Genomic DNA, 13596 nt, shown 5'->3' with positions numbered 1-13596 from the left:
GAAAGAATAGTACTAGACGATCCCAAAAGGCAGCCCGGTGGTTAGCACTGCTGCTGCACAGCAAGAAGGTCCTGAGTTCAATTCCACCATCAGGCCGGGGTCTTTCTGTGTGGAATTTGCATGTTCTCCCCGTGTTTGTGTTCCCTCCGGATACTCCGGCTTCCTCCCACCGTCCAAAGACATGCAGTCAAGTTTGTGGGGATTGATTAATCCAAATTGCCCATAGGTGTGAATGTGAGCGCGAATGGTTGTCTGTCTCTGTGTGTTAGCCCTGTGACAGACTAGCGATCTGTCCAGGGTGCACCCCGCCTCTCGCCATATGACAGCTGGGATAGGCTCCAGCACCCCCCGCGACCCTGAAAAAGGATAAGCGAATGGATAGATGATCCCAACAGAGCACTCCCTGTCTACTGGTTTACTTGTGGTTCCAATAGAGTATTTAAAAGTAGAATGGGAAGCAGAGTCTTCCCTCTGCTGTAGAACCAGCTCCCAGTTTGGATTTGGGAGATGGACACCCTCTCTACTTTCAAGATTAGGCTTAAAGCCTTCTTTTCTGATAAAGCTTGTAGTTAGGCCTGGATTAAGTAACAGTGAATCAGTCTTTAGTTAGTGTTTCTTTTCCCCTCACCATGTGTTTACACGTCTGTGCATTTAATGCTTAGTTATGATTCATCTCTGGCTCTCCTCCAAAGTGTGTATCTTGATCTTGACCCGTCTTCATCCCCTCACCCCCAACCGGTCGGCAGATGGCTACCCCTCTCTGAGCCTGGTTCTGTTGAATGTTTCTTCGTGTTAAAAGGGAGTTTTTTCTTCCCACTGTCACCAAGTGGTTGCTCAAATGAGGTCAGTTTGACTGTTGGGGTTTTCTCTCTATTATAGTATTGCAATATAAAACATCTTGAGGTGCTTGAAATGACTGTTGTTGTGATTCGGTATGTAAATAAAATATAAAATGTAAATAAAAGTGAATTGAACTGAAGCTGCAGCTAATTAGTTTTACTGGAGATCAAACTATGTCTAGTCAGGAAATAGCAAATTACTGAAGCCTCATGCAGCAGTTAACAAATAACTTTTACTGAATTATACACACTCCCACAAATTTCCTTTTTCTTTTTAAGTGTTGAGGATTTTCAATGTAATCTGTTTTACGAATTTGGGTGGGTGGGTGGTTTAACCTTTGGAGAAAGCCAGCCAAGCTTTTTCTCTGTGTTCTCATACAGACACACAAGTGTTGTATAAATGCTTTTTTAATTGAACTCTCAGCAAGAATGTAAAGCAGCAAATTTCACAAAATGTCTAACTAATCTTTTACCATATTTTGCAATCAATCAATTACGTGATTAATAAGATATGAGACAAACAAGTTCCTTTTTTAAAAAACTACATCCTTGGTTGAGTGGGTCGCCCGGGCCACATTTAGATATTGTTAAGTGGCTTTCAATAGCTCCCTTGATTTCACAGTTCCAAATGACCCGCGATAATCAGGTCATTAAAATGAGCCCATTCTCCACATCTGACACACTTCCACTCCCGCCTCATCTGAATAACAAATCAGCTCTGCTGTGCTTTCTCAAATAGAAAGGGGGAGAAAAAAGAGGGAAAACTAACTTTGTCTTAAATTCCAGGTTAACCTTATCTCTATACTCAGAAGTAAAGATTGTAAGTAAACTAGAGGGGTAAAAGGTTCTGTCAAAAGTGCCTGTGCCTGTGTGAAAGTACCCGGTTTTCTTAATTCATCCCTTAGGACTGGATAAGTCTATCAATCTGTTAAATTGGAAAGCCATTAGGTGCCCTGGTTTATGTGTTTCAAGCTGTTAACTATAGGCTGATTGATTGTTGTTCCTTTGATGGGATATGCTGATCTAATCTCACTGTGTGCACGTTTGCAATAAATTACACAATTCATTTCCCCCATTTAGGGAGGGGGCGGGTGGGGGGAATCACACCTCCAGGCATGCCTTTTCTCTGCAGGCAAAAGAGCAGGGAACCTATTTTATGGTGCCATTTAGCCGGCAAGCTTTTAGCAATCCCAGCCTTCTTTCTAACCCCCTCTCTCACCCTCTACCCTTCCAAAAAATCGAAGCATAATCAAGGTGTATGTTTAGAAAATTTATTGTTATAATTTTCCCCCATAATCTCTTCCATTCTCCTGCCGCCGCACTGACATAGATCATCATCTAAAAAGAGAAAATGGATAGCAGTTTAAAATTTATCGGTCTTTGATTCTCAATTATACGTGTTTATGACTTCATCTGTCTTCAGTGACTTCAACCTTTTCCATTATGGTGGAATATTATTTGTACGGAATCCATTAAATTCACAAGGCAGGACTCTAATGGTGGGGCTGCAGCGATTTGCAGAGGGAAAAGTTTTGAAAGGTTGGCTTTAGGAAAAGCGTGGCTGTTATGACACAAGAAATTGCTTTATTGATGGTCTGCTCTGTTGCCTGTGCATTTGGCCATTTGTTACCCGGCCCATATCTATATCTCAGGCTGACACTGATGAGAACTTTTTTGCTACCCTCTCCAGATTACCGAGTTGTAATGACACATACAGGCTGCCTAGGTAAAAGCTTACAATCCAGGGCAGAGTTTCTGGAGGTACAGAGGATGGACATTGAGCCTGTGTGCCTGGAGGGCTCAGATGAAGCTGCTCATAATGGAGAAAAAGGACTACATCACTCCTATGACTGTTTCCATCCAAACCTTACAGAGGTCATCATCTCTGCTGAGGAACAATAAAGAAAGGGAAAGGGTGATAAAATGTAGATAAAATGATAGCAGCAAGGATAAAAAGGAGAATATATCTTCTGTATGCCCACATCTGTTCATAAGGTGCTAAGCAACATGCTTTTTGATTATTTCTAAAAGAGAGTCGACACACATATATCGAATATTATGGCCTCGTGTGACATAAAAACATTTGCCAAAAGAGCTGTCATCTTCATACGTGTTGTGTTCTGTTTACACAAGAAGCAACAAGATTCAACCAAGTGCTGCCTGAATGACATTGAGCTCCTTCAACTAGCTGGTGCAAGGAGCCAAGTAAAAGCTAATCAGGCTGTAATTCAAGATTCGCCTGGCCACTTGCAATCAATACCTGCACAATCCCAATTAAAGCTTGCCGGGTCAGTGGACGGCCACCAATTCCTTTACAAGTTAAATGCAATACTTAAATCTAAGCAATCTCAGTGTGGCCTTCATTGGTTTAATGGCTCGTTCCAAGTGGAGTGGACAGCTAAAAGTGCAAGAAGGACACAGGTTGGACGGGTTTCACTGATCAATGGCGTCGTCTGTGTGGATGCAGTTTGACTCTAAGACCTTGTTGTCCTTCAGGGTTCTGTATAAACTCTGTTTCAGAGTGACGTTTCGTCAGCTGGCCTCTGCATTTACCTAAGCAGGTCATTTGCACTGTTGGGCTTCAGTTACAGTCCAAAGTACAGTAAAATACTACTATATTATTTTAATATTAAATAAGGCTGTTATCGTTTTAATTGCACTGAGTCCTTAATGAGTACACAATCTCATAAGCTCAGAACCTGTAGTGGAAAGTAACAAGGCTCCTTTTTGGAGTACTTCTGAGGTACCTGTACATAGAGTCCATGTATAGTTTTCACAGGACTCTGCAGTCCTTAGAAAAACTGAAAACACTCCATGATTCTTCAGCTTGCAGAACCCCCTTTAGCAACAATAACTTGAATTAAATTGAAATAACTGCTTTCTGTATGACTTTATCAGTCTCTTCCAAAGAAGGGTTGCCAAGGCATACTGACAATTTAAGTTTACTGTCGTGAACTTTAAGATTTAACATGCTGACTGAGGCCTGTAGCTTTTGGATTTCTTGTAATTTCTTTGAGCATTGCATGGTTTGACCTTGGGTGAATTTGCTGAGACAGACTCCTGAGAAGAACGGCAACTGTTTCGAATGTTTTTCCAATTGTTAATACACTTTCCCACTGAAGAATGATGAACTTCACATTGTTTGGAAATACCCTGTTAACCTTTCCCAGACTGATGGGCAGCAGTGATTGCTTCTGAACACTCCAGACCAAAACACTGGGTTATTGAGGTGCCCACACTTGCTGATGATCAGTCAATCAAGTGTTTGATTAGCAATACCTGGCTGCTACTTATCCACTTAATTCTTATGAAAGCAGTAAAGGTGTACAATGTTTCACAAGACTGCATAAAAACCTGTTAAGTCTTTCTTTTTTCACATGACTGTAAATGAAATGATTCTAGTCTGTATCTGGGGTGGCTGTAGCTCAGGGTCTAGAGCAGGACAACGACAAACTGGAAGGTTGGTGGCTTAACCCTTGACTGCTCCAGTTTCCAGTTTGCCTGTATCTTGTCCAAAGTATTACTCCAAGATACCAAATCTAAACTAGCTCTTGGATGTGTAACCGGAAGGTTGCCGGTTCGATCCCCAGCTCTGTCTGTCCTGGTTGTTGTGTCCTTGGGCAAGACACTTCACCTACCGCCTACTGGTGTTGGCCAGAGGGGCCGATGACGCGATATGACAGCCTCGCTTCTGTCAGTCTGCCCCAGGGCAGCTGTGGCTACAACTGTAGCTTGCCTCCACCAGTGTGTGAATATGAGAGTGAATAAATAGTGGAATTGTAAAGCGCTTTGAGTGTCTAGAAAAGCGCTATATAAATGCAATCCATTGTTGTTGTTGTTGTTATTATTATTATCCATCCATTCACTTCCGCTTACCCTTTTCAGGGTCGCGGGGGGCGCTGGAGCCTATCCCAGCTGTCATAGGGCGAAAGGCGGGGTACTCCCTGGACAGGTCGCCAGTCTGTCACAGGGCTAACACATAGGGACAGACAACCATTCACACTCACATTCACTCGCACATTCACACCTAGTGGCAATTTGGATTATCCAATTAACCTATCCCCACAAGCTGCATGTCTTTGGACGGTGGGAGGAAGCCGGAGTACCCGGAGAGAACCCACGCAAACACGGGGAGAACATGCAAACTCCACACAGAAAGACCCCGGCCTGATGGTGGAATTGAACTCAGGACCTTCTTGCTGTGCGGCAACAGTGCTAACCACCGTGCCACCATGCATTATTATTATTATTATTATTATTATTCATCAGAGTATGAATGTTAAAACATACATGCTTGTATGAACGGGTGTAAATGGATAATTGAAGCATGATGTCTAAAGCATTTCAAGTGCTCAAGTAGAGACGAAAGAAAGAAAGAAACCATCACATTTTAGTTTTACTTTTTTCTACACTGCATTAACAAAGAATTTGGTTTTTAAATATAACCACCTTCAATGCTTTTTCATGCTTTAAGTACATTTTGCGATTATAACATATCATTTTCTATGTTTACTTGTAATGGAGTAATTTTTAGAGTGATAATGGTATTTTTTTTTCAACTTGTATTCCTCTATCTCTGACCACATTAATCTTAAAGCTGTTTAGGCACTAGTTACTTTGAAGATCATGATTTTTACAAAAACAAGTGTACAGTTTAAAATGTAACAATGAAAGATGAAACAACAAAACAGTATAAATGTGCTAAATAAGATTCACCGTAACAAATGACAATGGTAAAAATACTTGCTAGAAATTGGAACTGACAATAATAATAAAACACAGGAGCATTGTTTTACATTATGATTATACTTTTGATACTTTAGTAAAAGTAGACAAACAGAAAATATACTTAAAGTGGCATTTGCAGTGTCAAGCTTTCACTGGTAAGAGGTTGTTTTTATATAGCAGTACTACTATTTTTACTCATTTAAAGGATCTGAAAACTTCCTCCACTGCTGCTCACATCTCCAAAAACCAAACCCACAATTCTACTGTCAAAATCTCGTACCCACCTATTTCCCCCCCCCATTCTCTTTCTAGTTTTCTTTCTCCGAGCTTTCGCCTTTGCAGCCATGTCTTTTATCACAGTTTTTACCCACAGAAAGGAATTCTCACAAGATATCAAAACAAAAATCTATATTTAATATGGGCGCAATTACAAAGCAAAGTTGGCTGCACAAGGCTGTTGTCACCAGAGCGCGTGTTTTTCATCAAATAGGTCATTAGATGATGATGGATGTAAACCTATAAAGTATCTAAACTGGACCTTTTAACAAACCACGAGCAACACTATCATTTCTCTAATAGAACCTGCTGACCGTGTCATTCCCTCCTGCCATTTGTCATTTTTCCTTGTGAAATAATCAATATCTGGGCGCTTTGAAATAAATAATATAAAAGTCATAGTAACCTACCCGAGGAGCAACAAAAATAGACTTATGGAGCATTCAGAAGGCCTATATGGCTTCTGGGCAATGTCTACTGCATGTTTCTAATCAATGCATAATATGAACTGTACTTTTAAAAAAACAAAACAACAACAACAAAACACAAAAAAAACAGACTACGGGATCTGAGTTTGTACAGTTTGTTTTCAATATAAGCATTAGTTGCATTCCTTCTTCTTCCCACTTAAGCATGATTGTGTTTATGGGGTAAATATTACTTGTCAGTCATTTCTGTTGAGGCACATCACAATAAATAGGTACAAGAGTCAGTGTTATGCAGGGGTTAGAATATTAATACAGACTGGTGTTGTGACTCCAGTCTGTATTAATACATACAGAACAGTTTTCAAATTACACAGGTTATCACATAGATGGTTATTAGGAATTAGATACTTTTAAACCCTCCATTTGCTTGACTGTGCGTGTGAATGAGACTTGTAGTTAGAAAGTGCTTTGTGTGGTCAAATAGAGTAGAAAGGTGCTATATAAAGTACCGGTCCAGTTACAATTTCATAGGTACATTAAAGATGTTGTATCAGTTAAGCAAAACCCTATCTTATACTAAGAGCTGGAAAAGAAGATGACTTGTTTAAATTTCTTAACTGTTTGATTTTTTCTTTTCTTAATTCAACACTAAGCTATACGTATGAGAGTAAAGAGACTGGCAGAAAATAGGAGAAAAAAAATGTCAGTGAACTTGACATTTACTTAATGAAGAAAATACACCAAAATGTAACCATTTGTACAAAAATGCCTCGTTTTATAAGCTAGCCGTCATATAGTCCACAAATATGTGTGATGAATACTAACTACAGAGCTAAATTTGGCAATTCAATATTTATAGCTACACAAAGTAACCCCTTTGATGTAAACCAATTTAGACTTATTAAAAAGTAGTTCAGGATCTGAGGCCATTGTCATGAAATGCTTTTTAACATGGCCAACTCAGTGCTGGCTTACAGAATCATCATTTGTAGTCTCTGTATTCAATAGTGTTGTAAAGTGTTGCATATAACACAAATCCTGCACCCCCCCCCCCAAAAAAGCAAAAAAAACAAACAAACAACCTCAGCATCTTAGAGACAAACATAACAGAAACTTACTGATTTCAGTATTATTATTGTAGTAAATTGACTAAAAAAAAATAAACTACTATAAGGGCTATATGAAAACGTTCAAACAGGTGACATTTGAAAGATATATACAATTAGAATGATGGGGTTTTACAGTGGAAGTGTACACAATCTCCATCTCAGCCTTTGGAGTGTTAAACACATGCAATGCTGCCTATAAGGAAATGCTGTAATGACATCCCTCTTCCAGGATATCTCCACTTACAGAGCTCACTAAATGAATTACACGTGGTAATTGCACAGACATGCCAGTGCATAGGAACTCTGATGCTGATGTAGAAAATGAACCATAATGCCGACTATAACCTTCATATCCCTCCTTATCTCTGCATATTATAGGGCTAATGAATGTCTTCAGGAAGCAGGTGATGATGATGATGAGGATTGATAGCAAAAATGAGTGCATCAGTCAGGCCACACATGTAATGAAACTGTGTTATAGGGCGAATAATCCATGTTTGTCCTGAATTCAAACATACTTTTTTGGTCTCTTTGGGAGAATTTTACCATAAATAGTACAGAGCTGCACATAAGTATAACTAAAATCCTCAATGTATACTGCAATATTTGTCTCCCAGTTTCCTTAATACCACATTATGCTAACACTGTTGCCACCTTACTGTGCTTAACTTAAACACACAAATATTTTCCAATATGCCACACACATGTATTTTCTCCTTTTGGCCCACAGAGGACGCTGTCTCCTCGTTCTTCTTCTTCTACAGCAGCTTCCAACCAATGGACTTTTTTTTTCTTTTTTAAACAACTCAATTAATATCAATGAGTGAATATACATAGCACATTTACAAAGAGTGCAATCTGAGGGATGAATTAACCAAATCGATTAGGGAGGAAAAAATGACCGTGCGACCCGCAGACATTGTGGAAGTGGCCCTCGCTGAAAATCAATGAATTAGAAATATGAATCTAATCGCCCATTGGTGACACGTTGAGCAGCTGCAGCCTGATCTCACGCCTTTTTCATATCGTGTCGCAGAGAGCCAAACAAAAATTGAGGAACTAAAAACGTGCGCTATTTAGCAGTTGCAGTGCTGGCATGGAGGCCATAGCACCTTAGTGATAGGCAAATGTAAGTGCTTTTTGTCAAGTAAATATGGAAATGTTAAAGATTATACGGGCTGGAGATTTATAAACTGAAAAATGGAGGTTTTGAATTATGTTTTGTTTTTATTAAGGTTATTTTACGAGTAGAAGTAGAAGGCCTTATATTATCTTGACCTGATACTCTATAATGACTGGATTTTATTTATTTATTTATTATGCTCGTTTTACACTATTCGCTTCTCATTAACAGCGATTTGCTTAAACGGACTCCAAATAAAAACATCACATTTAGGCCTCACATATTTGACGATAAGTTTGGATGTGCTTTAGCCAGCAGGTCACCGAGTTATTCTTTAGAATAGGCCTCGACTTTTTTTTTTTTGATGATCATTTAAAAAGTCATATGTAAAACGGTGTTTCGTTGGGATATGTTACTCAAACAATTTCCAAAAACATGCGGGACGTGATTTGAAATATATAATTAAAAAAAGACTGGATTCAGAATAACGTCGCGCAGTAAATCTGGGTCTCGTTGTAATGTCAGCTGTATGATGGGACGCTTGTTCTGACGGTCCAAACCTCCCTTTTTGGCGGTAACAGCCCCGTGTTCATTTGCTGCTAATTGGACTATATGAGACCAATAACAAGCGAGCGCACACAGCCTGCAGCTAGAGAGCACAGAGAGGGGAGGACTCTCCCCCCCCCCCCCTCTCGCTCTCTCTCTCTCTCTCTAGTCACCGTCTCTCCCTTAATCCCATTTGCCATTGTACATGCCCAATCGCCTATACTTTCCGCATTTAACTTGGATGACATTTTTATTTCATCATTAGCATCAGACACCAGACTGACTGACACGGTGGACCCAGTTTTTGCGTTTTAACGGAAGAGCCCGGGATGAGGCATCTCCATGTTTGTAAGCGCGTGTGCTCTTTTTGCCTCTCGAACAGTTTATTTCATTATTTTCTAGCCTAGACAGACGCGTTTCTTTTTGGTGAGCTTTTCGGCTGTGAAATCAAGTTTCAGAGAATAAAACAGGAACTCCTCGTAGCCAGGATAACGACAGCCTGTAAGTCAACATTGCCTTCCCCCCCTTTAAAAAAAATCCGGCTTCCGTGGTCCCCTCGCGCTCAGACCACAACAACAGCGATGCCAGAGACAACGCAAGAGACGTGCGCTTCGGCCAAGGACTCTCCTTTCTTCATTAAGAACCTGCTGAACTGTGATAACAAACCGTCCAAGCCCAAGCCCGTACTGGCGGCCACCAAGGCAGCTTTAGAGGGAGGATTTTCCCTTTCCCAGGTTGGTGACTTCAACTTTCCACGCTTCGAACTGCCAGCACAGAGATTCAGTCTACCCGCTCACTACTTGGAGCGCACCTCAGCGTGGTGGTACCCTTACACCCTCAACTCAGCCGCCCACCTACACAGAACTGAAGGTAAGCAAACAACTGTTGCGCAATTATCCAACGAATCCACTGTTTTTGTATGAGTTCCTTCTAATGAGTAAGTAGAGTAAAGCAAATTTCTAAATTGAAAGGAGAGATTTGTGCGGTTTCCTGATAGGCATCATGCACACATAGCCTCACACCAGAGTGTATGATTTAACACCTTGTCCTCTGAAGGCCTATTTTGTTATGCCACGACGTGGGATAATAGATCAATAAAGAAACACACATAAAATGAAGTAGACATCATGAAATCATTGGAGGAGGGTGACGATGCGCAGCGTGCTTTTGATTTGTCTATTGGCGCACATCTTACCTCTGAGGCTTGGCTACTGGGAGCCTTTTATCTGCCTTTTTCTGTGATTTATTCACCTGGAATAAAAAAAATAGACTAATGTGGATGGCATTATGATATCCTAATACAAAGAAAGCGATATTATTTTACGCTTATTTAGTTATTTAGGCTGTAGTATAGGCTGATAAAAATAATGAATAAAATAGGTGTACATAGTTTATATCTTAGGTCTATTCAAATTACTGTTTAGTGGGGTAAAAATGACATTTTCATCATTTTTGAAGATGGTGTTTACAGTTATGTCTACCTCTGAAATGGTTTATGTCATGACGCAACGCATTTTCTTCTGCCACTATTTATTAGCAACCATACGTTTCCCAAAACCCACTGACTGTCCAATATCAACAGGCTGTAATAAATGCCCGATAGACTCCAATATTTATGACTACGTCTCCCTGCATGTATCCCCATTTCAGTCACCGAGAAACCAGGAGCCAGAGACTCCTCTCCAACTTCGGGCACGGACAGAGACTCGCCGGACCTGGCGCTCAAATCCGAGCCAGACACCAAAGATGACGACGAGGACGACGAGCACAACAACAACAAAAGCAGTGATGAGATAATCCTGGAAGAAAGCGACACGGAAGAGGCCAAAAAAGATGAGCTGGAGGAGTGGAAGAAAAGGGACGATGACAAGAAGCCGTGCCGCAAGAAGAAGACGCGCACGGTGTTCTCACGGAGCCAGGTGTTTCAGCTGGAGTCCACCTTCGACATGAAGCGATACCTGAGCAGCTCGGAGCGGGCCAGCCTGGCCGCTTCCCTTCACCTGACAGAGACTCAAGTGAAGATCTGGTTTCAGAACAGGAGGAACAAGTGGAAAAGGCAGCTGGCCGCGGAGCTAGAGGCTGCCAACCTGAGCCACGCTGCGGCGCAGAGGATAGTCCGGGTGCCCATCCTCTACCACGAGAACTCGGCCTCGGAGAGCGGAGGGGCCACTGCCAACGTGCCCGTGAGCCAACCGCTCCTCACTTTCCCGCACCCCGGCGTCTACTACTCCCATCCCATCGTCACATCTGTGCCGCTGCTCAGACCAGTTTGAAAATAGTTGAGTTTTTAGGCACAACTTGGTGTCTGTTTCCTATATCAACTCATTAAAAAAGAAGAAGAAGAAAGAAATCAAAAATAAAAAGGACAAAATATTTTTATACAACCAGTGAATGAAAAAAGAAAAAGAAAAATGAGAGACTGTTACTGTCAGGCTTTCATGGACCTATTTTTGGCAAATAGATTGTTTCATTTTTCATAAAGATGCCGTTTACACGTGATCTGACAATTTGAATCCCATTATTACTATTATTATTATTATTGTTATTATTATTATTGTTATTATTATTACCTCAGGAGTCCACTTGCTTACACTGCCTGATGAGTGTCTTTATTATTCGTTTTCCTCCCAGACTGCGTTTGTATCTGGACACGTCAGCTGTGTGACTAAAAAAAAATCACCATGTTTACAAAAAGTGTCGGCCTGAAGTCGACATCTGCTCATCATTTAGCATTTGATTTTATTCACATTTCAAGAATTGATATCACGATGTGCAATACACGGCATGCTGTGAATGAATGAAACAGGAAACATACGTTTTGTCATCTGCTCATGTTAAAATATTGACAAGGATTTGATGTAATTATCATTATTTTTATTATTATTAATTATTTTTGCTTTATAAAGCGTTTGTCGGGGGACAATCAAGACACTCTGAGCTGTAAAATACCCATGTAGCTTTATGTTTAGTTTTAGTAATTCTCACTCTAGCCCCCTCTTCATGGACACGTCTTTGAAGCACAAGTGTGAGGTCCAGTGTCTCCTGAGCTTTGTGTTTTTTGAGCAGGAACGGCAAAAATATCGACTACCCTGGTGTACAAAATATGTAAATGTATATATTTAATGAGGCGCGGGGAAAGGCGATTCCTCATACGGCTTCTTCTTTGTACAGTTAAAACATCGTTTTGATATTGTATTGCTGAACCATGTTGTGAAATAAATGGAGAATATTCCGTACATTTTAACACATTTTTTGTCGTCTAAAAAAATAACAGGTTGTTAAATAGAGCTATGTTTAGCTTGTTTTCTATATTTTATGCGGAAAATTGAATTATTATAAAACAAACCCCAACAACTCTACAGTCGTGCACGCGTGCGCATGCCTGAGTAAGCTCTCTAAGCTTGAGCAGGTGGGCTTCTGTAATCATCTTAGTGTTATGCACTTTGAAGCGTGATTTTACATAAAAAGTGGCTCGGTCAATTAGATGCGTAATTGCCACCATCTTGTCAAAATTATGGATAATGTATTCAGAAGTGGAAATTACTCCCTGTGCATGAGCTGCTGTCTTTTAACATTTTTCTCTCTCGTGACCGCGTGTTTTTTGTCGCTGTGTGTTGGGTGGGTTGTGTTAGCGTGCGTGTAAGGATGTCGGCATCTATGACAAGCATCCCCACCTGATGTTGCTAAGCGCCGCGACCTTAACCATTCCTTTTCATTATATATATATATATATATATATATATATATATATATATATATATATGTACGTACGTACACACACACAATAATAAATAATAAATATTAGGGTGGGAAACTGTGCAAATTGCAAAAGGAAGAAGAAAAAACAATATAAACAATATAGAGGGAAATAAAAAGAAAGATCATATGTACAGATGTTTTTTTTTGTTTTTTACTTCCTCACAGCGTTTTCAGTTGAAGCATATTACTCTGCAATGCTCCACATTGTGGGTGCTTTCTAACGCATACAATCCTACAGGTGTCACTGGACATTGAAAAGCCACGCGTGGTTTCTGTATATACCTACATTTTTCAAGATTACATATATACATATATATAAAATAAATGTAGATAGTTCTTCCGGTTTATATAGCAAATAATCAGCCTGCAAGTTTTCTCGGAACAGGAACACAAATTCTGAGCAAAAGTGGAGATATTTAAAGAGCCTTCTAATTTTATTGCGTCATTTCAGAGAATCAGCGGAAATGTGGACACTGCTGGAGCTTTATAAAAGACAAACAGAATCACATTTTTCTATATTAATATTTTTTTTGTTTGTTTCATCAGATTACACATTATATCAAGTCTAAATGAACCATGACTGATTTTTGAAAATCTAATTACATATGTTTGTTTTTTAAATGTACATTATTATTATTATTATTATTACTATTATTATTAAATATGAACGTAACTATAAGAATTTATGCGAAAGCAACACCTACCTGGGGGAGGAGGCTATGGAAAGAGGGAGGCAACACTCGTCACCCTCTGTTTAGCTGAACACCAGTCAGGCCGTAAATAGCAAC

At 40.0% G+C, this 13596-nt stretch overlaps 1 protein-coding gene across 1 annotated transcript; it reads left to right on the top strand.

Moving 5' to 3' along the window:
* Window positions 1-9029: 9029 nt before the first annotated feature.
* hmx3a (H6 family homeobox 3a) lies at window positions 9030-12293 on the top strand. The gene is made up of 2 exons (XM_040001791.1): window positions 9030-9919; window positions 10700-12293. The coding sequence occupies exons 1-2, from the start codon at window positions 9631-9633 to the stop codon at window positions 11320-11322; spliced, it is 912 nt and encodes a 303-aa protein (XP_039857725.1). The 5' UTR covers window positions 9030-9630; the 3' UTR covers window positions 11323-12293.
* Window positions 12294-13596: the final 1303 nt, after the last annotated feature.

Source organism: Simochromis diagramma, unplaced genomic scaffold (genome assembly GCF_900408965.1).
Source record: "Simochromis diagramma unplaced genomic scaffold, fSimDia1.1 OVJJ01000421.1, whole genome shotgun sequence".
Classification (NCBI taxonomy): Eukaryota; Metazoa; Chordata; class Actinopteri; order Cichliformes; family Cichlidae; genus Simochromis; species Simochromis diagramma.
This window is presented reverse-complemented; position numbering and strand designations above follow the sequence as displayed.

Excerpts from the sequence above, each read along its gene's own strand:
- hmx3a (XM_040001791.1), top strand. The coding sequence starts at position 9,631 with ATGCCAGAGACAACGCAAGAGACGTGCGCTTCGGCCAAGGACTCTCCT. Across the intron at positions 9,920-10,699 it reads CCACCTACACAGAACTGAAG|TCACCGAGAAACCAGGAGCC; the intron begins GTAAGCAAACAA and ends TCCCCATTTCAG.